General features: G+C 44.2%; 1 protein-coding gene across 5 annotated transcripts in view; it reads left to right on the top strand.

The window, feature by feature from the left end:
* Nucleotides 1-958: 958 nt before the first annotated feature.
* PRUNE2 (prune homolog 2 with BCH domain) overlaps nt 959-26,794 on the top strand; it is a 315,426-nt gene continuing 289,590 nt past the window's right edge. For 2 of the 5 annotated variants that reach the window (XM_056523470.1, XM_056523460.1), the window contains exons 1-2: nt 959-1,391; nt 4,807-5,167. In XM_056523470.1, coding sequence (XP_056379445.1) covers nt 5,132-5,167 — 36 coding nt within the window. In that variant the 5' untranslated portion in view covers nt 959-1,391; nt 4,807-5,131. The remainder of the gene's footprint in view (nt 1,392-4,806; nt 5,168-26,794) is intronic. The other 3 variants (XM_056523444.1, XM_056523436.1, XM_056523453.1) reach the window with 2 other exon arrangements.

Below are 26,794 nucleotides of genomic sequence, written 5' to 3'. Positions count from 1 at the left end.
ACATACGTTTTTGATAAGTTTTGTCCATTTTTAATGGGAGGGGTGTTGGGTGGGGACCTTAAGATGCATATGCGCATGTGCAAAGTAAAAAAAACGTATACGGTTTCCCGTATGGAACTGTGTATATGTGCATTTCCATTGACGTCGATGTTAAAAAAAAAACGTATACAGTTGCAGTACGGTTTTTAAACCGGAGTCAAAACTGTGGTTGATCACGTTTTTGTTTCCGGTTTAAAAACTGTACTGCAACTGCATACGTTTTTTTTTTTAACATGGACGTCAATGGAAAACGCACATGTATACGGTTCCACACGGGAAACAGTATACGGTTTTAACTTTGCACATGCGCATTTGCATCCTAAAGTCCCCACCCAACACCCCTCCCATTAAAAATGGACAACATTTTCTAAAATTAGTTTTTTTTAAATAAAAACGGACGGAACCGTATGTACTTTTAAAAACAGTATACAGTTTAAAACGCATACGGTTAAGGCTGGGTTCCCATTACGTTTTTCCCCATACGGGAGCGCATACGGCAGGGGGGAGCTAAAAACTTGCGCTCCCATATGCCTGCGTATGCGCTCCCGTATGTAATTCATTTCAATGTGCTGATGGGAGTGAAACGTTCGGTCCGGTCGGCTAATTTTTGCCCTGTATACGCTTTTCCCCCGCACCTAAAACCGTGGTCGACCACGGTTTTAGGTCCGGTTGTAAAAGCGCATACGGTGCAAAAATGAACTGACCGGACCGAACGTTTCACTCAGGTCGGCACATTGAAATGAATTACATATGGGAGCGCATACGCAGGCATATGGAAGCGCAAGTTTTTAGCTCCCCCCTGCCGTATGCGCTCCCTTATGGGACAAAACGTAGTGTGAACCATATACTGTGTACATCACCTTACCTTATCCAAATCGCTTGTACATGCTGTTATGATGACATATAAATTAATGATATTATAATGTATCTGCTTAGTGTCTTATCGTTTCACACGTGTTGTTTACATTTGGATGAAGTGAAGGGAACAGACATGACTGCAATGAGCGCGTTGTCCTGACGTCCAGGGTGGTGCACGGGGTGGAAAGAGTAAATGTGGGCGCCGCTCCAGCCTCCACCCCTTTGGGCGCTGTCCACTATTGCAGTGCTGATCCCCCGGTGACGCTCTGTCCTCCTCACTGATTGGCTCGTCTGCCGGCTCTGGCTTCTTGCGGGGGCGCGCTTGGCGCGCTTCCAACGTCTTGAGATGTGGCGTAACATCTTGGAAGAAAGCAGGAAACGCAGTAACATTACCTCATTCACAGCAGTGCTTAGATCACTGGACTGAACCAAAGCTGCATATATACTGCTGGAGAAACCATAACTAACAGCAACACATTACAGGCCGTGTATGTGTGTGAGGAATATTCATACTGCAATAATCAAGTGCCATAGTAAAATAAACTGCCTTTAGCTGCACAGACCGATGGATTGCGCATAAAACGTTATTTCTGTTGTGTTCCCATGCACATGTGCAGTGTTTTCCAACCAGGGTGCCTCCAGCTGTTGCAAAACTACAACTCCCAGCATGCCTGGACAGCCTTCGGCTGTCCAGGCATGCTGGGAGTTGTAGTTTTGCAACAGCTGGAGGCACCCTGGTTGGAAAACACTGCACATATGTGGGACATTCCATACATACAGCAATTTGTTGTTGCCAGTTTAGCTATAGTTGTTACTACATGTTGAGGTAATGCTGTGTTTTTAACCCCTTAAAGGAGAACTCCAGACCATGAAAATTGTCCCCCATACTGCCGGCAGTAAAAAAATTAAGATGTACCTACCTTCCTCCGCTCCCCCAGGGCCTCCGGTAACCGTCTCCGGTCTCCGCCGTAACCACTTCCTGGTTGCCGGTGGTCGGATGAAGCAGCCAATCACCAGCCACAGCGCAGTCCGACTCGGCCGGCGATAGGCTGAGCGGCAGTGTGAAAACGCTTCAGGACACAAAATTCTTCACTACACCGGCACCTGCGGACGGGGCCGAAAACATCACACTGCCACTCAGCCGGCCGAGTCTGACTGCGCTGCGGCTGGTGATTGGCTGATTCATCCGACCACCGGCATCCAGGAAGTGGATTGCGGCGGAGACCGGAGCCGGTTACCGGAGGCGCCGGGGGAGCGGAGGAAGGTATGTACATCTTTATTTTTTTTACTGCCGGCACTATGGAGGACAATTTTTATGGTCTGGAGTTCTCCTTTAAGGACTCAGCATTTTTCCATTTTTGCATTTTCATTTTTTCCTCATCACCTTCTAAAAATCATAACGCTTTAAATTTTGCACCTAAAATTCTATATGATGGCTTATTTTTTGCGTCACCAATTCTACTTTGCAGTGACATTAGTCATTTTACCAAAAAATCCACGGCGAAACGGGAAAAAAATTAATTGTGCGACAAAATTGAAGAAAAAAATGCAATTTTGTAAATTTTGGGGGCTTCCGTTTCTACGCAGTGTATTTTTCGGTAAAAATGACACCTTATCATTATTCTGTAGGTGCATACGATTAAAATGATACCCTACACAATGATCGGTGCTGCACGCTATTAGCCCAGGGTCCCGGCTATCATAAGCCGCCGGGACTGACTCGGTCTGATGCGGGGTCACGGCGTGACCCTATTTTAAATAACGGGACCGGGTGCAGGGCGTACAGGTACGCCCTGCGTCCTTAAGAGGTTAATATATGTCTGTATTCATGGATTAAGATACGAGTGTGATAATTCTTCTAAACAATAAGCACATGATATTTTATCACAACTTTGGTTAAAAACTATTGTTTGGGACCATTCACACGGAATCAGTACACACAGAGCAGATATCATTTTTGAAATCTCATTTAGGGTCTATTCACACGTACAGTATTCTGCGCAGATTTCATGCGCAGGATTTGAAGCTGTGCTCAGTCATTACGTTTACATTGAAATCTGCAGCAGAAAATCCTGCACATCAAATCTGCGCAGAATACTGTACTGAACAGACCATTAGGGTGCATTCACACCACGTTTTTGCAATACAGTTCCCGTATACGTTTTCAATGTGAAAACTGTACGGAACCGTCTTGAAAACCATTTGCATTGACTCTCCATTAAAAACCGTATGCCAAACGATGCATCCGGTTGCATCCGTTTTGCGTCTTGTACAGTTTTGTCAATTTTTTTCCCGTACCACGGTTTTTGGTCCAAGTGAAAAACCGCATTAAACCGTCTAAGTTTTTTTTAACATGGGAGTCAATGGGAACTGTACAGAACTGTATGTGCGTACGGTTCCATCCGGTTTGCACCATCCGGTTTTTGACTTTGCACTTTTTTTTTCTTGGAATTTCAATCAAACAAGTGAAACTTTATTCATAATGGAGTGAAAAGTTAAAAATGTATATTAAAAAAAACTAAACAAAAAAAAAACAGATGCAACCAGACACCATTTTTCAAACCACATACGGTTTTTAACCGTACATGTTTTGATACAGTTTAGTCTGGTTTTGAGGAATCCGTTTTTCATCAAAAACCTGATACAGGAACTGTATTGCAAAAACGTGGTGTGAATGCAGCCTTACACTCAACTGATTTTTTCCTGACTGTTCAGTTTCAAAAATCTGCAGCACGAGTTCATTTATATTGTGGATTTGTCAAAGATTTTCCCTTTTGAAATAAATGGAAAAATGCTAAATCTGCCCCAAATCCACAGCAAAGCCCACATCGTTTTCACAGAAAAATCTACTGTAATAAAAATCCGGAGCAACATCCGTGCAAAGTTTCTTGCATAGTTGCTGCAGATTCTCCCCCCCCCCCCCGCTAGTAACAAGTCATCTATTGCTTTGAGATGAAGGGTGGAGAATGTTATTGCACTGATTTTCATCACATGGAGGCCGCGGACTATTGCATGTCAAATATGCAACCTGTCAACCTAAGCATGTGATCCTTGCACACTAGCCATGTAGCTAACGCACTTTTAATTGTGCCATTCTCTGGAACACGTGTTTCTCTTTACATCACCTGATTAATCATTGACTAAGTGCTTCCAGGTAAAATGACATCATCATAATTATGTGAAAAAGCATCATAGGGTGCATCCAATTCTATAGTCAGGCTAAGTTTCCACTTGGTTTTTTTTCTGGCAGTTTTTGGAAAAATGCCACGGCAGTTTTTGAGCCAAAGCCAGAAGTGGATTTATAAGGAATAGGACATATAAAGGAAGGACTTACACTTCTCCTCCCTTATGGATCCACTTCTGACATTGACTCAAAAACTGCAGTGTAAGTATTCTAAAAACTACCAGAAAAAAAAAACAAGTGGAAACTTAGGCTGCGTTCACATGACGATTTCTCCATCCGACTTGAGTACACGATTTTTATAACTTAAAATCGTATGAAATCGTATATAAAGTCAGATCCATTGACCTCCATAAAAAAATCGGATCCATTACACACATCCGATTTGATCCGCATCCGATTTCACACGATTTTTGTCGAGGTCTGAAATCGTGGTCAAACCCCATTTCAGACCCGAACAAAAATCGTGTGAAATTGGATGCGGATCAAATCGGATGTGTGTAATGGATCCGATTTTTTAATGGAGGTCAATGGATCCGACTTTATATACGATTTCATACGATTTTAAGTTATAAAATCGTTTACTCAAGTCGGATGGAGAAATCGTCATGTGAACGCAGCCTTAACCTTATGAGACATTTGGGAGAAAGAAGCAACTTTATACAATGATACATAGTTTCTATGCACCCCCAGGTGTACTGATATTATTTGGTCATTCTGTCTTCTAGGGTATAGCAGGCTCTTTATAACGTCCTTTCTGCTGTCCAGCCCCCGTCTGAACCCCCACCAGGCTGCCGGTAGTGAAGGGGTTACAGCTGTGCGCCTGCACTGCTCGGTGTCACATTTCAGCACCTTGGAGAGGTTCCGTGCGCGCTCCCGACAGCTGCTTTCTCCCAGGGAGAGCGGTAGGGGAGCTCCATCTGCTCAGCTCTCACTGACTCCTTATCGGGGCGCTTTGGGGGAGCTTCCACAGCTGGGAGAGTACCAGCATCAGGTGTGGGCATCTCCAGTGCCCACCGGACGGGGACCCCAGGGACTATTCTGCCGTTAACTATGGAGGAATTCCTGCAGCGCACCAAATCCAGGCTGGTGAGTTCCGTGCACTCAGGTCTCAGATCCAGGAGATGTAGTGCTAGGATAGTGATGCAGCTGTAGCCGCAGGTATTGGGGCGCAGAGTATATAGGGGAGTTCTTGTTCTTGTATAGTTTTGTGTGGACATCAGCCCCACCCAGATCAGTGCTGTATGGGCACCAGCACGAGTTGCTGATCGCACTTCATATAAGGCAGACTTAAAGTTGTATGTAATCCATAATATCCATTTATCTATATGCCAATGGTATACCACATGTGTATATACATTCCCCTTGTGTCACAAGAACGCTACAGAATCCTTCATATGCAGTTACTCTTCTATGACAATGTAACTCTTACTGTACATGCAAAGTACTGAAGAGATATTAGGTTTTTAAGCTATGAACATAACTGTATATCAATGTTTCCCAACCAGGGTGCCTCCAGCTGTTGCAAAACTACAACTCCCAGCATGCCCGGACAGCCTTCGGCTGTCCGGGCATGCTGGGAGTTGTAGTTTTGCAACAGCTGCAGGCACCCTGGTTGGGAAACGCTACTGTATATTTTTAAATCCTCAACAGGACTAGTTTAATACATTGAGCAATAAGCATTTAGCAATTAACCCTGTGTTTTCTGTACTTGTTAAGTTCAACCCCTCCATCTGCACTATTTTACATAATTTTCGTCTCCCAAATTTTCAGCTCCAGGTAGAAATAGTTGTTTACACCAATAATAAGAGTGTAGCAAGCAGAAAAAGCAAACATTGCCTTCTAAATAAGGATGATAAGAGTAAGCTGCTTCCTTTCATTCTTCAGGACATGAATTGGTTACAGTAATTGCATATAGAATAATAGCATAGCATAAGTATACGAAGAAAAAAGCCCATCCAACAGGATCACATTTCATAAACAGGAAGCTAGACTTTAAATAGGATACAAATGATTCCTTTAAAACAGCTCCAAAAAGTCCAAGCTTTCCATTACGGATAAATGTGTACTGTCCCTGTTAAATGTGTGTATAAACAAAGTGTGGCCTGTCAGAAAATACAAATGTTCAAAGCCGGGTAACTCCACATTACAAGATGGCAGAAAGTACCAGTCGGTTATTCACTGTAATGTTGGTAGTTTGGTGTGGAGATTAAAGGGGTACTCCGGCGGAAAACTTTTTTGTTTTAAATCAACTGGTGCCAGAAAGTTAAACAGATTTGTAAATTACTTGTAAAAATCTTAATCCTTCCAGTACATATTAGCTGCTGAATACTACAGAGGAAATTATTTTCTTTTTGGAACACAGTGCTCTCTGCTGACAACACGAGCACAGTGCTCTCTGCTGACATATCTGTCCATTTTAGGAACTGTCCAGAGTAGGAGGAGAAAATCCCCATAGCACACATACGCTGCTGTGGTCAATTCCTAAAATGGACAGATATGTCAGCAGAGAGCACTGTGCTCGTGATGTCAGCAGAGGGCTCTATTTTCCAAAAAGAAAAACATTTTCTCTGTAGTATTCAGCAGCTAATAAGTACTGGAAGGATTAAGATTTTTTAATAGAAGTAATTTACAAATCTGTTTAACTTTCTGGCACCAGTTGATAAAAAAAGAAAAAAGTTTTCCACCGGAGTACCCCTTTAAGATTTCATGCTGTATAATAATATGCTATACAGTAAGTGGCAGTGAAGTGGGAGAGAAGGTGTTAAACTTTTAGTCTACTGATCTTTTTGTAAGCTTGATTTTTAATTTTTGCACATAAGGAAAACCTTTCTGTACATAACAGAAGTGAACTTTTTTTTCTTTTAATGCTGTAACTTTAGACCCTATAAAAGCTCTAAAACAGTTTATCCATTATCTATTACTAAGATCAGCAGTTAACAGTTTGAATGAAAAAACATGAAATCAATTGGATCAATTACCATTTGCTTTAGTGGGGAAAAAAATTAAACAATGGGAATGGAAACTGATGGAAACTGAACCATTTGTTTTCCTTTATTGGCATTAAAAGGGCATAAAAACTCATGAAAACTTATCTATATAATTGTTAAATGGTGCAACAGGGCCTTGTTTTTAGTGTACTTGTTATAGCTAACTATAGTTTTTTTTATTATTATAATTTTCTTTTATAAAGTATAGCAAAGGTTAAATTTTTTTCTACTTGGGCCTCAGTAGGAAGAACAGAAAATTGCAAAGCCAAAGACTGGTACATGGTCTTTATATGATAACCTTAAAATTCCCTTTCTGAGCTGTGCTTCACCAACAGCTGGTGGATGTTACCAGTGAGCCTCACGTCACAGTTTGAGAAACACTGACATATAGAAGCTCAGGTAAACATCTGTTGCATTATCTTGATTCAGTTAATTATAATCCATTAACATATATTTGACTGTGGGTTCTATAAAAAAAAAAAAAAAAAACATACTTACCTGCCCAGATCCAGTGCAGCTGCTCTTCCAATGGCTCATGTTTCCTAATGCTCATTGCTGTTTCCTGTGCTGTGTTGTCCCCACAGGAAATGCACACTAAATCAATAGCTGTCTCCTGCGTTTGATCACGTCTATGATGAGTGTGCATGCACTGAATGCGTGAGACAGTAGAGAACACGGAGGTGTGCAGTCTTGTAACTTTTAAACAAAATGAATAAAAGCCTTCAGAGTTTTACTTCGAGCACTGAATCATCTTTGCCTTTTCTTGGATGTGCATAGCAAGCATTTAGCTGGTGAGCTGGAAATTACAAACGTATCTGTTTGATCTATACTTAAAGGGGTTATCCAGGAAAAAACTTTTTTATATATATCAACTGGCTCCAGAAAGTTAAACAGATTTGTAAATTATTTCTAATAAAAAATCCTAATCCTTTCAGTACTTATGAGCTTCTGAAGTTAAGGTTGTTCTTTTCTGTCTAAGTGCTCTCTGATGACACGTATCTCGGGAACCGACCAGTTTAGAAGCAAATCCCCATAGCAAACCTCTGCTAAACTGGGCTGTTCCCGAGACACGTGTCATCATAGAGCACTTAGGCAGAAGTACAACCTTAACTTCAAAAGCTTATAAGTACTGAAAGGATTACGTTTTTTTAATAGAAGTCATTTACAAATCTGTTTAACTTTCTCAAGCCAGTTGATATATATAAAAAATAGTTTTTTCCTGGAATACCCCTTTAACCCCTTAACCCCTTAAGGACTCAGCCCATTTTGGCCTTAAGGACGCAGACAATTTAATTTTTACGTTTTCATTTTTTCCTCCTCGCCTTCTAAAAATCATAACTCTTTTATATTTTCATCCACAGACTAGTATGAGGGCTTGTTTTTTGCGCGACCAGTTGTCCTTTGTAATGACATAACTCATTATATCATAAAATGTATGGCGCAACCAAAAAACACTATTTTTGTGGGGAAATTAAAACGAAAAACGCAATTTTGCTAATTTTGGAAGGTTTCGTTTTCACGCCGTACAATTTATGGTAAAAATGACGTGTGTTCTTTATTCTGAGGGTCAATACGATTAAAATGATACCCATTATTACATACTTTTATATTATTGTTGCGCTTAAAAAAAATCACAAACTTTTTAACCAAATTAGTACGTTTATAATCCCTTTATTTTGATGACCTATAACTTTTTTATTTTTCCGTATAAGCGGAGGTATGGGGGCTCATTTTTTGCGCCATGATCTGTACTTTTTTTTGATACCACATTTGCATATAAAAAACTTTTAATACATTTTTTATAATTTTTTTTTAATAAAATGTATTAAAAAAGTAGGAATTTTGGACTTTTTTTTTTTTTCGTTCACGCCGTTAACCGTACGGGATCATTAACATTTTATTTTAATAGTTCGGACATTTACGCACGCGGCGATACCAAATATGTCTATAAAAAAAATTTTACGCTTTTTGGGGGTAAAATAGGAAAAAACAGACGTTTTACTTTTTTATTGGGGGAGGGGATTTTTCACTTTTTTTTTACTTTTACTTTTACATTTTTTTACATTTTTTTTTACACTTGAATAGTCCCCATAGGGGACTATTCATAGCAATACCATGATTGCTAATACTGATCTGTTCTATGTATAGGACATAGAACAGATCAGTGTTTTCGGTGATCTTCTGCTCTGGTCTGCTCGATCACAGACCAGAGCAGGAGACGACGGGAGCCGCACGGAGGAAGGAGAGGGGACCTCCTTGCGGCGTTATGAATGATCGGATCCCCGCAGCAGCGCTGCGGGCGATCCGATCATTCATTCAAATCGCGCACTGCCGCAGATGCCGGGATCTGTATTGATCCCGGCACCTGAGGGGTTAATGGCGGACGCCCGCGAGATCGCGGGCGTCGGCCATTGCCGGCAGGTCCCTGGCTGCGATCAGCAGCCGGGATCAGCCGCGCATGACACGGGCATCGCTCCGATGCCCGCGGTTATGCTTAGGACGTAAATGTACGTCCTGGTGCGTTAAGTACCACCGCACCAGGACGTACATTTATGTCCTGCGTCCTTAAGGGGTTAAGGACACATGACGTACTGACGTAGGACACATGACGACACTGACGTACACTCCCAATCTATAAGGACACATGACGACACTGACGTACACTCCCAATCTATAACGCGGGGCCACGGGACCCGTGGCTAATAGCGCGCGGCATTGATCGCTGTGCCGCGCACTATTAACCATAGAGACGCGGCGTTCAAAGTTGAACGCCGCGTATAAAGTGAAACCGAAAGCATGCCGGCTAGCTCAGTGGGCTGTTCGCGGCATCCCGAACAGCTTACAGGACAGCGGGAGGGCCCCTACCTGCCTCCTCGCTGTCCGATCGCCGAATGACTGCTCAGTGCCTGAGATCCAGGCATGAGCAGTCAAGCGGCAGAATCATCGATCACTGGTTTCTTATGAGAAACCAGTGATCAATGATAAAGATCAGTGTGTGCAGTGTTATAGGTCCCTATGGGAGCTGGAACACTGCAAAAAAAAGTGAAAAAAAAAGTGAATAAAGATCATTTAACTCCTCCCCTATTAAAAGTTTGAATGACCCCCCTTTTCCCATAAAAAAAAAACACAGTGTAAATAAAGATAAAAATAAACATAAATGGTATCACCGCATGTGGAAATGTCCGAATGCTAAAAATATAACGTTAATTAAACCGCACGGTCAATGGCGCAAAAAAATTCCAAAGTCCAAAATAGTGCATTTTTGGTCACTTTTTATATCATGAAAAAATGAATAAAAAGCGATCAATAAGTCCTATCAATGCAAAAATGGTACCGCTAAAAACTTCAGATCACAGTGCAAAAAATGAGCCCCATACCGCCCCATACACGGAAAAATAAAAAAGTTATAGGGGTCACAAGATGACAATTTTAAACGTATAAATTTTCCTGCATGAAGTTATGATTTTTTCCAGAAGTACGACAAAATCAAACCTATATAAGTAGGGTATCATTTTAATCGTATGGACCTACAGAATAAATATCAGGTTTCATTTTTACCGAAAAATGTACTACGTAGAAACGGAAGCCCCCAAAATTTACAAAATGGCGTTTTTGTTTCAATTTTGTCTCACAATGATTTTTTTTTCCGTTTCACCATAGATTTTTGGGCAAAATGACTGAGGTCATTACAAAGTAGAATTGGTGGCGCAAAAAATAAGCCATAATATGGATCTTTAGGTGCAAAATTGAAAGAGTTATGATTTTTTAAAGGCAAGGAGCAAAAAACGAAAATGCAAAAACGGAAAAACCCCTGGTCCTTAAGGGGTTAATATACTTTTTCCATATACAAAATAAGAAAAAACCCTTAGTACGGCCAACTATTGGAATAGTAAGATTAATGGGGGAAAAAAAAACACAAACACAGATTCAATGTCCAAACACATATTACGTCAATACAGTATCAAGCCCTGATCCTCTGATCTGTAATCCTAAAAAAAATAGTACATCTGGTATGTGAAAGGTTGTGCTTGTGAACGTAAATAAACCAAATAACACAAAATAGTGAAACAACAGAAATATGGTGCCCAGGTTGGTCAGCCCAAACTACAGTGGTTCAGGGACTAATCCTTATTAATATTAGTAAAAGCAATAGCTGGGATAACCCTTTACCCTCTAAATATTAGCAAAGATTTAAACGAAACCCATGAATCATTTGAAGTTGCAATTTGAAGCTATTTAGGCCTCAGTTTAAAATCTGTAACAAAATTATCCCTATACAATACATATTGGCCCTCATTTACTATTCTAAACCCGACTTGTTTTGTCAGGTTTTTCTGGCGCATCTTTGTCTGCGACATGTCGCAGACATTGTGCGCCAGTCTGCGACACGGTGCAACATTTTTTCCCGACGGACCCGATGTGGATTCTCCCAAACCCGAAAAAGGGGCGTAACCCAACATTTCTGAGCTTTCCCACGTATTTATAAAGGTTTCCAACCCGAATTTGTTGAATTGTTGTGGATTTTTTCCCGACAACTCAGAGGAGTTGGAAACCAAAACCAACAAAACCCACGTGCGACAAACAGGATGCGACATAATAATAAATACCAGGGGAAAAAAGCAGTCGGGTAAGAAAGCAAGATAGACTTACAACCCGATTTTCTAAGTAAATGAGGGCCATTGTGTTCAATTTATAACACAACTGCAGCAAATACGTCATTCGAGCTATAATCCGTGTAGTGTTTCAATTTATTGATCACTTCCATATTTTCAACAGTCATTATCTATACATTATTCTCTATGGATATATAACTCTTGCAACAAGCAATCTACATCTGTAGAAAGTAAGATTTTTGGTTTTTATGATAAAAACATTAGGATCGTTAAAAAGTACCGTATTTATCGGGGTATACCACGCACCGGCCTATAACACGCACCCTCATTTTACCAAGGATATTTGGGTAAAAAAAGTTTTTTACCCAAATATCCATGGTAAAATGAGGGTGCGTGTGTGCGCGTGTATACCCCGATATACCCCCAGGAAAGGCAGAGGGAGAGAGGCCGTCACTGCCCGCTTCTCTCCCCCTGCCTTTCCTGGGGTCTAGAGCGCTGCTGTCGGCCCTTCTCACCCCCTGGCTATCGGCGCCGCTGCCCGTTCTGTCTCCCTGACTGTCGGTGCCGGCGCCGATAGCCAGGGGGAGAGAAGCGGCGCCGACAGCCAGGGGGAGAGAAGGGGCAGCAGCACCGATTGCCGGCGCCGCTGCCCCGTTGCCTCCCCCCATCCCCGGTGGCATAATTACCTGAGTCGGGTCCGCGCTGCTCCAGGCCTCCGGCGTGCGTCCCCTGCGACGTTGCTATGCACGGCGCGGCGCACTGACGTAATGCGCTGCGCCGTTCAGCGCATAGCAACGACGCCGGGGACGCACGCTGGAGGCCTGCAGCAGCGCGGACCCGACTCAGGTAATTATGCCACCGGGGATGGGGGGAGGCAACGGGGCAGCGGCGCCGGCAATGGGTGCCGCTGCCCCTTCTCTCCCCCTGGCTGTCGGCGCCGCTTCTCTCCCCCTGGCTATCGGTGCCGGCAATGGGGCGCCGGCACCGATGGTCAGGGGGACAGAACGGGCAGCGGCGCCGGTAGCCAGGGGGTGAGAAGGGCCGACAGCAGCGCTCTAGACCCCAGGGAAGGCAGGGGGAGAGAAGCGGTCAGTGACGGCCTCTCTCCCCCTGCCTTTCCTGGGGTGGTATCGGCGTATAACACGCACACAGACTTTAGGCTAAAAATTTTAGCCTAAAAAGTGCGTGTTATACGCCGATAAATACGGTAAGTACGAGAGGCAATATTTTTTGGCTTATCAAAGTCATATGTTGTCATTTACAATGTATGACAGTATACACAGGGCTGGTACAAGGATTTTTGACACCCTAGGCAAAAGCTAATTTTGATGCCCCCTTGACTCCTCCCCTTGACCCGCCTTTTGACACGCCCCTCCTTACTGCTGAGGAGACACAGTGTAACAAACCTCCTCCCTATGTAATCTCCTTACTACTGGGGTGACACATTGTAACAAACCCCCTCTCTATATAATTACCTTACTACTGTGGTGACACACATCGGGGGTGGGGGGGAGTTATGGTGGTGCTGCTGGCTGAGCTGGTTAAGCTAGTGGTCCGGATGCTGGCTGTCTAACTTTCTTGTGGCTTTCAAGAGGGCACTCTAGGCAGCTGCCTATTTTGCCTATAGGCAGAGCTGGCCCTTAGTATACATTGGAAAGCCAACAGAAGGTAGTGTATTTTCCAATGTAGCACAGCTAATATTAATCGTTGCTCATGATTGGACATAGTTCTGTGAACCGTTTTTATTGTGGTATTATTATTATGGCTGAAGTCTTCCTGGCAGATGAAACCATGGGAAAATATTTCACTCTAGACCTGATGTTAAGCTTTTTAATACATCTCTGAAATAGAAGCTGTGTGTCACATTATTAGTTCAGTAGATAGATAATTTTATCTGCACAGATGTTTGAAAAGTGAACCCTTTACTGTCAACATCAGACAGGGAATATTTGGTGGACATACAGGTCTTTTAGTAGGTGAGTACTATCTTTTAGAAGAAGCAGAAGGTGGGATGGGTAGAAATCTGTTTTTGGCACTTACATAGTTCCACAAGTTAGAGTTGGCTAAACTTAAAACCAATTTAAGAGGCAACACTAAATTGATGCACTGAACAATAATGCACTGAAAGGAGTGATTTTCATTGACTGTTTTTTTTACATTTCTTATATTCTCTTCTTGTAAAACTGAATGATGTGGAATTCTCCAGTGTTCTAAAGCCTGGTTTAACTTAACCTGGGCACCATTGCTGCAACTGGTTAACTCTATACTGTAGGTACCAGGACAAAAGGCTGAAAAGAATGCAGGGCCCTTGGTTTTAATGCTCCATTTGGTCTGCAGGAAGAAGCCAGAAAGATCTTCAGTTTCTTAGCAAACTTCAGATATGTAAAAAGAATGCCAGTTTTTCCTTTAGCTTTGATTGAGCTGAAAGTCCATTAATGGGTCATTGAGCTTATTATATGGGAACACTCCTGTATGTGAAGCTGTGTTCAAACGTGGCAGTACCGGGGTACCACCGCAATTTTTCTGAAATTACAGTAAAAATAGCAAAATTTTACTACTATTTGTATAATCACACAGTCATAATGCAAATTATAGTAAATTTGCACAGTTTTTACTGTAATTTCAGAAAATAGCAGTAAAATGTTGCCAGCACCATGATGTAGTGCCACAAATGAAACACCCTGTGTGAACACAACCTGAAGGTAGAGTAGAGTAACTGACCAGTACTTCATAACCAGTATCTCACAAACATGCAGGGGTGTAACTTTATAGGATGCAGTGGAATCAGTTGCATCGGGGCCCTGGTGTTCAAGGGGACCCAGAAAAAAATGTATTATAAATGGCACATGGTAGACATTGGGCCCGAAGTTACAAGTTACACTTCTGCAAACATGTAGGTAACTAGTGATTTAGCTTCAGGAAGGAAAACATGAAGGAAAATGTGAAGGAAAACTTCTTTTAGTCTACCATTCCACTTTAGCTTTGTGTAGCGTTTTTTGGACTTAATAAATATGCCACAAAAAACTGCCCCCTCATTTTGCTCTCTGACAATGCAGTTTATGTGGAGTTAAAAAAGATAATTAAAAAAATATATATAGGTAGGGTAGTGAAAGCATTTTCTTTTTGTTCCAATTTTTTTTTTCATTACAAGTCATTTGATTCATTTAAGTGACTTTTTAAGGACTTGGTCATTTCAATTCCACCTTGCACTTTTTGGAAAGGCCAAGATTTCCTGGAAAAAAAACAAAACGCCATACCCTCAATGCCATACCCCAATCAAGCCTTGAGCCTAAAAACACTATAAAAGTATGGAAAAACACCGGTTTTATATTTCCATATTGACTCCCAGCAAACATCTGGCCACTACATTTTTGAGAGAAAAAAGGCTATACGCTGTGTATGACGTTCTGTGGTAATTGTTTTTTGTCCTAAAAAGCTAAGTGGAATCTCAGTCTAAGGCTGGGTTCACACCACGTTTTTCAAATACGGTAACCATTTACGGTTTTCCGCAAAAAAACGTATACGACCATATCCGAAACTGTATGCATAGAGAATGCATTTTAAACCGTATTCCAAATGTTGTGTACGGTTGCATCTGTTTTGCCTCGGATACGGTTTTGCAGATTTTTCAACCATAGGCAAAAACGCTGTCGACCACGTTTTTGCCTCTGGATGGAAAACCGTATGCGAACCATATGCGGTTCTTTTAACATTGTTGTCTATGAGAACCGTACACAGAATTTCAGAAGACGGTTGCACACGGTTTTTCTAATCCGTTTTTGGAGTTGACACATGCGCATATCTTTCTAGAATTCATCCCAGACATCCCACTACCACATCCTTTGGAATTTCAATAGAACAATAGTAACTTTATTAAATTGCTGGAAAACTAATTCCAACAAAATAGCAAAACCGTTGGCAAAAACGGATGCAAACAGATAGAACCGTACATACGTTTTGGAACCGTATACGGGGAAAAGCCATATACGTTTTAATTTGGAGTCACACGGTTGTATACGGTTGCATACGGTTTTTGCCATACGTTTTTTAGTGGAAAACCTTATACGGTAACCGTATTTGAAAAACGTGGTGTGAACCCAGCCTTGCACTAAGGCTAGGTTCAGACTACGGAATCTCTGGGCAGAAAATCTCCGCCCGGAGACTCCGAGTGCGGCCAGCGCTGACTGAATCAATAGACTGCAATGTGTTCCCTGCGGATTTCCGCCTGAAGAAAGAGCACCGCCATTCTTCAGGCGGAAATTTACAAGCGGATTTTCCGTTCACAAATTCCGCTTCACAAATTTCGAAGTGTGAATTTGTGAACGGAAACCCATTCGCTACACTATACATTTTAGCAAGCGGAATTTCCGCCTGCAATTTCAAAGCGGAAATGCAGGCGGAAATTCTGTGGTCTGAACCTAGACTAATAATTTACTTGGGAATGTTTCTGCAGATATAATTATATATTTACCACAGGAGTGAACCCATATTGTGGTCCACAAGTGCAGGTCCTCCACTCCAACATAGGTGCACAACTGCCTTTGGGGTTGAGCACCTTGTATCACCTTAGACCACGTTAATGTAATTGTTTCTGCAGATATACTGTCATTCCATTCCAGAAGGAGAAGCCTAACTTGGTTTAAAAGCTCTCTTTGTAACATCCTTTATAAAACAAACTTGTGAGTAGCCTCAACCCTGAACACCTTTCTGAAATCACCTAGCTTAGTGTCTACGTAAATCTTTCGGTGGGGCTTCTAACCTGGTTAAAAATGTCTGTCTTCATTTGACATGATTGTCGGATATAGATCCAGCAGTAGTCAGCTTACCCAGCATAGTTCATAACCTGCACTTCAAAGGAAAGAGAAACAATGGCCAGCACTAAATAAAGGCTTCTTCTTTATTTTGCATCCATAAAACACCATATAGTGGCACAATCCTTGTATCTTAAAACCAGGACAACTTACAGAGAAACACATGGAAAGACAAGTTCTGAGTTATTCATACTCAGGGTTATGTGACGAATAAGGGCCATGGGACCCAAAACACATTCTTCCATGAATTGTTCTGGAATTTACTCTGCATGGATTGTGTTGTTTTTATGAATGCAAAATATTCTGGCCTTCATATCGTTTCTATATGTTTCAGTCAGAATCTGATTGTATTTACCAGGACAGATCATTTTTTGCAATGTTAAACAACATGATCCTGACTGATCAGTTTTTTGGGGAATATTTTCCCCATCCTGTTTGACTTTCTTTTTTTCAGATGAACAAGAAGAAAAAATGTTTTGTTTGCCAACCTGATCTACAATATTGTTAATAGTGATTATGGGGGAGATTTATCAAAACCTGTGCAAAGGAAAAGTTGCCCAGTTGCCCATAACAACCAATCAGATCACGTCTTTCATTTTACAGAGGCCTTGTTAAAAATGAAAGAAGCAATCTGATTGGTTGCTATGGGCAACTGGGAAACTTTTCCTCTGGGCAGGTTTTGATAAATCTCCCCCAATGATTATCCTTTGTTCTGTGCCATCACTGTGTGCATTAACAATGTATTATGATGCACTTAACATTTAGCAATGGCATCACTATATTTACCCTTGTTCTGTGACATAGTGGTGTGACACTGATATATGCAATGAAAGTTTCTTATGACTTCACAGTCTGTATTATCCATGTACTGTGACATTACTATGTCTGTTAGCCTTGTGGAGTGATGGACTTTAGTCACAATGACTGTTTATATCATTCCTTCATTGTGACATCACTGTAATGATTATTTCCGTGCTGTTACATCAGTTTGGTCATTGCTCATGTGCTGTTAACCCACATGTTTATATATTATCTACGTGCAAAGACCTCATTGTGACATTACTGCTTTTATTTTTCTGTATTGTTGTATCATTGTATTTATAATTGTGGTACTGCAGCTTCTCTGTGTTTAATATATTAGAATGTGGCAGGACATCATATGTAACATAAGTGTAAGAATTATTCCAGTGTAATGACATTACTGTGTGCGTTTTTAGTGATGTCAGTGTTACCTAAGGTGACCCAATAGTCCCTTTGCCAGTGGACGCTGGTACTATTAACTAAATGTAAAGTTTGGGAGCCCTAATACAGATTTCTTGTGTATGTCAGTTGGTATACTTGTCCGAAAGTAGCTTCAAGGCTGACAGGAAAAAACACAGAGAAAGTTTCAGGAAGGCTGAACTGTTTATTGCTAACCTAACATTTTTTAATCTTTCTTTAATTTTGCACAGATTAGCAATAACGTGGTGTAGTTGCTGTGGAAATAACATTATTGCATAATAAAGTGTAGTCCTTTACATGCTGTTCGTGTCATGCATGTGCTACGGTCATTTACCTGAGAAACTGATTTTTTGGCCTTTGGCCAGTTGGAAGAAGTCAGGTAATTTATCAGATTGTAACCTCTGGTGCCGCAATTACCATGACTAAGGATTTTGATGACCCAAAACGTGTCAGTGTTTAGTGTCCTGTTATGTTCGTTATTTGTTGAATGAAGCAATAAAGTATTCCTTTTAACTGCATGACAGATGAGGCAAAACTGACGCTTTCTGGAAACTCACACACAGTACCTACTGTGATGCATGGATGAGGGTCGGTTATGTTTTGGGGCTGCTTTGCTGTATCTGGCAGGATGTCTTAAATCTGTACAGAATACAATAAAATCAAGGCATTCAGGAGCGAAATGTGCTGCCCATTGTCGGGAAGCTTGGTCTTAGTCTTAGGTCATGGGTCTTCCAACAGGGTAATAAAGGTTGTTCAACTAAATATTTAGTTCAGGGGATCATCATTTTTGTCTAGACTAATTTCATTATTATGTTTTTCAAAATGCCAAAGCAATGTCTAATTTTCATCAGTTAATTTTTAGTACATTTAATTTTGTTCACTTTGCCTTTTCTTCTACATCTAACCTGAGCCATAACTCATCTCTGCAGAATCTGCCAAACAAACATTTAAGGCTCCCTGCTCTGGTACCCTCCTCCCCTGTATACAAACTATTGTGCTATATAGTAATAGTGCCCCAACATGGTAGTAGTTTGGCACATATGTGCCCCCATGTAGTAGTTATCCCCCCCTCTCCCCACATTGCCCCCATATAGTAGTTAGGCCTCCACACTGCCCCTTATATAGAAGTTAGGCCCTATACTGCACCTATATAAAGTAGTTTAACCCCTAACATTGCCCCCATATAGTTGTTACGCCACACTGCCTCATATAGTAATTAAGCACTTACACTGCCTCAATTTAGTATTATCCACCCCCACTGCCCCTGTATAGTTGTTAGGCGGCTCCCACAGCTCCCACACTGCCCCTATACAGTAAAGGCCCCCTCTGTGCTCTCATATAGCAGTTAGGCCCCTCTGTGCCCCATGTAGTAATTAGGCCCCCACACTACCCTATATAGTAGTTAGGCCCCACACTGCCCCATATAATAGGTTAAAAACTCTCATACCCCCCCATAGTAGTTAGGCCCCTTATTCTGCCCCCATATAGTATTTGGCCCCCCACACTGCCCCCTTTATAGTCATCAGGCCCCCCACACTGTTCCTTTTTCCTTTAGTAAAGGCCCCCTCTATGCTCTCATATAGTAGTTAAACCCCTCTATGCCCCATGTAGTAGTTAGGACCTCACACTGCCCAGTAGCAGTACCTCATACTGCCCCCATATAGTAGTTAGGCCCCTCATACTCTCCCATATTATAATTAGGCCCCCCACATTGCCCCATATGGTAATTAGGCTCCCACACTGCCCCATATAATAGTTAGGCTCCACTGTGCTGCCCCCATATGGCAGTGAGGATCCCCACACTGCCCCATATGTAGCAACATAAAAAAAAACATTACTGTCATACCGCTCCCTATTCTGAGCTTTCCTGACTGTTCTTCCTGATGATGTCCCAGCAGCATTCAGTGGTGCAGTCCAATTGCTACCCCTATGACCACACTTGATACACCCCTGGGCACTATAAGCTTATTCCAGCAGATCAGTATGGTCTAACCTGATAGATTATTTTAACCCCCACAAGGAGGTATTGACTTTTCTGCAGGAAGATGACAGTCCCTAGAATACCTGCTAATTAGTGGCAGTAACAAAGGAACAAAGCCAGGGGTCCTCAGGAGATTTGTCAGTAATGCTACATACCAAAAGGACAAGATGAGAGAGTAGTATGGGATGAAGACAAAGGTCAGTACCAGGAATAGAACACCAGTGTTACGCCTAGCGCTCCGGGTCCCCGCTCCTCCCCGGAGCGCTCACGGCGTCTTTCTCCCTGCAGCTCCCCGGTCAGTCCCGCTGACCGGGAGCGCTGCTCTGTCATGGCCGTTGGGGATGCGATTCGCACAGCGGGACGCGCCCGCTCGCGAATCGCATCCCAGGTCACTTACCCGTTCCCGTCCCCTGCTGTCATGTGCTGGCGCGCGCGGCTCCGCTCTCTAGGGCGCGCGCGCGCCAGCTCCCTGAGACTTAAAGGGCCAGTGCACCAATGATTGGTGCCTGGCCCAATTAGCTTAATTGGCTCCCACCTGGTCCCTGACTATATCTAGCCTCCTCCCTTGCACTTCCTTGCCGGATCTTGTTGCCCTTGTGCCTAGTGAAAGCGTTTTGTGTGTTTAATACCTGTGTACCAGAACTTCTGCTATCTCCCCTGACTACGAACCTTGCCGCCTGCCCCCGACCTTCTGCTACGTCCGACCTTGCTTCTGTCTACTCCCTTGTACCGCGCCTATCTTCAGCAGCCAGAGAGGTGAGCCGTTGCTAGTGGATACGACCTGGTCACTACCGCCGCAGCAAGACCATCCCGCTTTGCGGCGGGCTCTGGTGAAAACCAGTAGTGTCTTAGAACCGGTCCACTAGCACGGTCCTCGCTATCCCTCTCTGGCACAGAGGATCCACCTCCTGCCAGCCGGCATCGTGACAGTAGATCCGGCCATGGATCCCGCTGAAGTTCCTCTGCCAGTTGTCGCTGACCTCCCTACGCTGGTCGCCCAGCAAGCTCGTCAGATCGCCCAGCAGTCGCAACAGATAGCGCAACAAGATCACCAGCTGTCGTACTTGACCACCATGACACAGCAACTCCAGTCACAACTACAGCAAGTACAGTCGCAGCTACAGCAGCAACAACCATCTCCTCCGCCAGCTCCAGCACCCCTTCCGCGGCGAGTGGCCGCTCCTAGCCTCCGCCTGTCCTTGCCGGACAAATTTAATGGGGACTCTAAGTTTTGCCGTGGCTTTCTTTCGCAATGTTCCTTGCACTTGGAGATGATGTCGGATCAGTTTCCTACTGAAAGGTCTAAGGTGGCTTTCGTAGTCAGCCTTCTGTCTGGAAAAGCCCTGTCATGGGCCACACCGCTCTGGGACCGCGATGACCCCGTCACTGCCTCTGTACACTCCTTCTTCTCGGAAATTCGAAGCGTCTTTGAAGAACCTGCCCGAGCCTCTTCTGCTGAGACTGCCCTGCTGAACCTGGTCCAGGGTAATTCCTCCGTTGGCGAGTACGCCATACAATTCCGTACTCTTGCTTCTGAACTATCCTGGAATAATGAGGCTCTCTGCGCGACCTTTAAAAAAGGCCTATCCAGCAACATTAAAGATGTTCTGGCCGCACGAGAGACTCCTGCTAACCTGCATGAACTCATTCATCTAGCCACTCGCATTGACATGCGTTTTTCTGAGAGGCATCAAGAGCTCCGCCAGGAAAAAGACTTAGATCTCTGGACACCTCTCCCACAGTCTCCACTGCAATCTGCGCCTAGGCCTCCCGCCGAGGAGGCCATGCAAGTGGATCGGTCTCGCCTGACCCTGGAAGAGAGGAATCGCCGTAAGGAAGAGAATCTTTGTCTATACTGTGCCAGTACTGAACATTTCTTGGTGGATTGCCCAATCCGTCCTCCACGTCTGGGAAACGCACGCTCGCACCCAGCTCTCGTGGGTGTGGCGTCTCTTGATGCCAAGTCGGCTTCTCCACGTCTCACGGTACCTGTTCGGATTTCCACTTCAGCCAGCTCTCCCCTCTCAGCCGTGGCCTGCCTGGACTCTGGAGCTTCTGGGAATTTTATTCGGGAATCCTTAGTGAATAAATTCCGCATTCCGGTGACCCGTCTTGTCAAGCCACTCCACGTTTCCGCGGTCAACGGAGCCAGGTTGGATTGTACCATACGCTTCCGCACGGAGCCCCTTCTAATGAGCATCGGATCTCATCACGAGAGGATTGAACTTTTGGTCCTCCCCAATTGCACCTCGGAAATTCTCCTTGGACTTCCCTGGCTTCAACTTCATTCCCCAACCCTGGATTGGTCCACTGGGGAGATCAAGAGTTGGGGGCCCTCTTGTTCCAAGGACTGTCTAAGACCGGTTCCCAGTAACCCTTGCCGTGACTCTGTGGTTCCCTCAGTATCCGGTCCCCCTAAGGTCATTAAGGACTCTGCCTGCCACAGGAAATGCCCCTCCCCCCCTCCCAGTTCCATCAGGCAAGCTTCTGTGTCCCCTCATGGCCCTCGTCCTGGTGTCACACTGCCCCGTGCCAGGTCTCGCCCTCTGCCCTCTCTCCCCATTCCCACTCCTGCGGTTCTGCCTGCCGTTGAGGAATCCCTCCATCCTTTCCCGGTGTCCTCATCCCAGGGGAGGCAGTTAACCGATAAAGAGAAGGGGAGACCTAAGGGGGGGGGTACTGTTACGCCTAGCGCTCCGGGTCCCCGCTCCTCCCCGGAGCGCTCACGGCGTCTTTCTCCCTGCAGCTCCCCGGTCAGTCCCGCTGACCGGGAGCGCTGCTCTGTCATGGCCGTTGGGGATGCGATTCGCACAGCGGGACGCGCCCGCTCGCGAATCGCATCCCAGGTCACTTACCCGTTCCCGTCCCCTGCTGTCATGTGCTGGCGCGCGCGGCTCCGCTCTCTAGGGCGCGCGCGCGCCAGCTCCCTGAGACTTAAAGGGCCAGTGCACCAATGATTGGTGCCTGGCCCAATTAGCTTAATTGGCTCCCACCTGGTCCCTGACTATATCTAGCCTCCTCCCTTGCACTTCCTTGCCGGATCTTGTTGCCCTTGTGCCTAGTGAAAGCGTTTTGTGTGTTTAATACCTGTGTACCAGAACTTCTGCTATCTCCCCTGACTACGAACCTTGCCGCCTGCCCCCGACCTTCTGCTACGTCCGACCTTGCTTCTGTCTACTCCCTTGTACCGCGCCTATCTTCAGCAGCCAGAGAGGTGAGCCGTTGCTAGTGGATACGACCTGGTCACTACCGCCGCAGCAAGACCATCCCGCTTTGCGGCGGGCTCTGGTGAAAACCAGTAGTGTCTTAGAACCGGTCCACTAGCACGGTCCTCGCTATCCCTCTCTGGCACAGAGGATCCACCTCCTGCCAGCCGGCATCGTGACAACCAGAAAGCAGGCAATCTAAAGGACAAGGCAGAAAGAAAGGACAGTAACAAAGTCACCGAGATCAGGATCAGATTCAAACTGCATTTAACAGAAAATTCACAGGAAAAGGAGCAAGGAAAAGAGTGTATCCCTATGTAGTAGTTAGACCCCACACTGCCCCATATAGTAGTTAGACACCTCATACTTCCCCCATATAGTAGTCAGGCCTCTCATACTGCCCCAAATAGTATTTAGGCCCCTCATACTGCCCAATACAGTAATTAAGCCTCCACACTGCTCCATATACTCTTGTAGTTAGGTCCCATTGTGCTGCCCCCATATAGTAGTTATGACCCTTCTATAAAAAAAAAAAAAACAATACTCACCTGTCAAACTGCAACTGTCAAACTGCTCTCACCTGTCAAACTACTCACCTGTCAAATTGCTTCTCCTGGATCCTCCCAATCCTCTGCTTCCCTGCTGGTTCTTTCCTCTGGATGTCCCAGCAGCGTTCAGTGGTGCAGTTCAACTGCACCCCCTGTGACCACAGTCGATAGAACCCTGGGTACTATTAGCCTACCCAGGCAGGTTAGAATGATCTAACCTGATAGATCCCTTTTAACCCCTGCATATAAATATTGACTTTTTTGTAGGGAGGTCACAGTCCCTAGAATACTTGCAAATTAGTGACAGTAGCACAAGGAACAAAGCTTTGACAGGTCTGCCAGGCTGTTGGACAGTGTAGCCATCAGAAGGGGGTTCCCAGTTGTGTACCCCACTCAAAACATTCATATGTCTCAACTGATCACTTTATCATCTGATTAAATGTTTGCTAATAATTTTCTTATGTTTTTCAAACTGTTGTGTATACTTTTATACTGGTCTGTGACCTGGTGACCAAACATGGCTTTTAATAGCCTCCAAAGTTGCTGACTTTTCCTGTTCCCATAAACTGCTGGGGAAATAAGAACATTTTAACACTTACAAAGATTTATTATTTAGCAGAGAGAAGCACTTTAATATACTTATCAAAACAAACATTTCCCCATGCTTATGTACAGAAAACTTTAACTTGCATTGAAACACTTTCTCAGCTTTTTTGTTATCCTGCCAGCACACATCATGAGGACTCATTTATTCTTTCATGTGACAGGAACACCCTGCTGGAAAACATATTGTAGGCCTTGGGACAGAAGTAGTGAATCATTGTAATTGGTGGTCTCTTGTATATATGATATACAGACATCTGTAACTCTGCATGCCACTTGCAGTGTGGGGTTAATTGGTTCTTAAAAGATAGTAACACAATGCAAAAATTTTTGAACCCGTGATAGAGAACGTGTAACCAGATGGTACTCAGCATGTCTGTATGTCCCCCTCCATTTTCAGACAGGGTCTATGTTTTTTGTTTTTGTCATTTAGGGGTAAGAGAAGAATGAATGTGGTCTAAAGGATGTAAACTGTGTACTTTATATCTAAACATAAGAAAGAAAACTTCAGGCAAAACTAACTTAAGTTAGCTGATGGCGGGGGGGCTTGTGACCGGTGGGACCCCTGCGATCTCCGGAACAGGACCCCAGCTGTCAGTGAGGAGCATGTGTTGTCTACCGTTAGATGGCACATGCTTCATTTATTTCCATGGAAGTGCTGGAGAAGCCGATTACTGTTCTTGGTTTCTTCGGTGCTCCCAAAGAAATAAATGAAGCGCGTGCCACCTGTAGCATGCGCTCCTCACTGAGAACAGGGTTCAGTTCCCACTGCAATCAGCTACTTATAAGTTAGTTTTGGCTGGAGTTCTCCTTTAATAACTGCAATTTGCACTTTCCATTAAGAACAAACAAAACAAAACTTCTTATAATAAAAAGAAGTTATACCATGCTTAGTTGGTTGTCTTTTTTGCGGTCTGCTCTTCTGGCTTGTCCTTATGATCCCAAGCTTTCTGCGTTTTAATAAACTGTTCTGTTCCTCTCAAGCCCTCTCTTGGAGTCTTTCCACTTTGTGTGGTTTGCCTTTGGATTTGAATGATCAGGGACAGCTTCCTTTTTTGATAAATGGGAGAGGGACTTGGGTACCACCTTGGATTCTTCTTTGGTTGGTAAGATCTGTGTCTTAGCCCATGGTATGTCAGCTGGTTCCGCTGCTAAAGAAAATGTGGTGGCCCAGTACAGGAGTTGCACCCCTGTACCCTTGCTGCCCTGTCAGGCAGACTCCATTCCTTCACCTATGTTCCATAAATAGTACTAAGTGCCTATGTTATTCAAAGTAATGTGTATATAACTTGTCATATACCTTTAAATACTGTTGTGATGTGTTGTAACCAAGGAAGGTACCAGTGACCATGTGACCTACAGGGTGACCTATGGGACTCCTCCCGAGTCTCCCCCATATAAACCTTGGGTGAAGCTAGTTCACTCTCTTGTGTTGTTGCTGCTGAGGAACAGTGAGGTCAAGTCCTGAGAGAGGGTCTGGTGTCCTGAGGAGGCCTAAAGCCTACCACGCAGCCAAGCTTCAACTAATCCAGTGCCCCACAGATGAACATCAAAACCTGGTAAGCTACATACGGGGTGAAGTCAGTCTAGTCAAGTCAGTCACGATCAGTCTGTATACAGTCGGCGTGGGCCTGCAGCAAAATGTCCAAATCCACTACAAGTCCCAGCGAGCCCTAGACTCTCTGAAGTCACTGGTCACCTCCTTGGGCCTAACTGAGCTGTCAAGACTATTAAACCTGTCTACCTCAGTAAAGCTGCCGTTGTTCCGTAACTTGGCGTCAGAGTAAATATTTGCCCTGTGCCTAGCCCAGGACATTTGGGTTGTGCAGAGGTTAAACCACGGCCTGGCGTCATGAATAAAAGGGGTTAATGCCATCTGCACTCATCATACCCTCACCACAACTTTTGTCATCACGAACTGAATACGGGTGTGTGCCTTATGCAAAAGTCTGAACTGTGTCCAGTATTGCAGAGTAAAACACACGAGTGTGCGACAAAAATTGTGCCAGAAAGTGTACGGGACTTTATCAGTGAAAAGTGTTTATTCCAAAATAAATTATTATTGTGAAATTGAGGGGAGGTGAATAAAAGTCCGCCATTGTGAACTGCATAAAGTCTGTACCTGAAAGCGTTAACCTGGTCCGGTGTTTCCCACACGGGTGAGCGGTTGCAGCTCCGCCCCTGTCAGTCCCCAGCAGTGATGCCTCTTCAATCCAGCGAAGAGGAGCCAAGGAGCCTCCTTGTGTTGCACAGGGGAAGATTTTTCTGATCAGACCTAAACAGGAAGTTCCCTAGGCGCAGCCATCTTGGAGGTTCCGGTTACTATGCTCAGCTCCGGCTGTTACCTGCAAAGTCAGCGCTGTTGTACAAGCTCTGAATACACCACCAATCATCAAAGCCAAGTCTCCGGTACCTGAATCTGTCATTGCTGTCCCGTTAAGTCCGGTCACAAGGCTTTTTATCTCCGGGTGCCTGCAAAATAGAGGGGAGTGTCTGCTGTAGTACCCCCATCATTCAAACCGGAGCCCTGCAGCACCTCATCAGCTCTCTTAAAGGAGAACACACCCCATTCTTCTTAAAGCGACAGCGCACTCAAAAAGCAACAAGATGTCGGAACCCAGCACCACAGATCAACCGGCCCCTTCATCTCCAGCGGCGAGGTCATCACCTGTCCCAGAAGCCAGGGGCCTGCCTCTCCAGCTTCCAGCAAGCAACAACAGTCCTGGTGTCTCCACGTCTGCAT

This window comes from Hyla sarda, chromosome 1, assembly GCF_029499605.1.
Source record: "Hyla sarda isolate aHylSar1 chromosome 1, aHylSar1.hap1, whole genome shotgun sequence".
In the NCBI taxonomy this organism is placed as follows: Eukaryota; Metazoa; Chordata; class Amphibia; order Anura; family Hylidae; genus Hyla; species Hyla sarda.
Note: the sequence above shows the minus strand (reverse complement) of the source record. Positions and strands in the feature narration are given on the sequence as shown.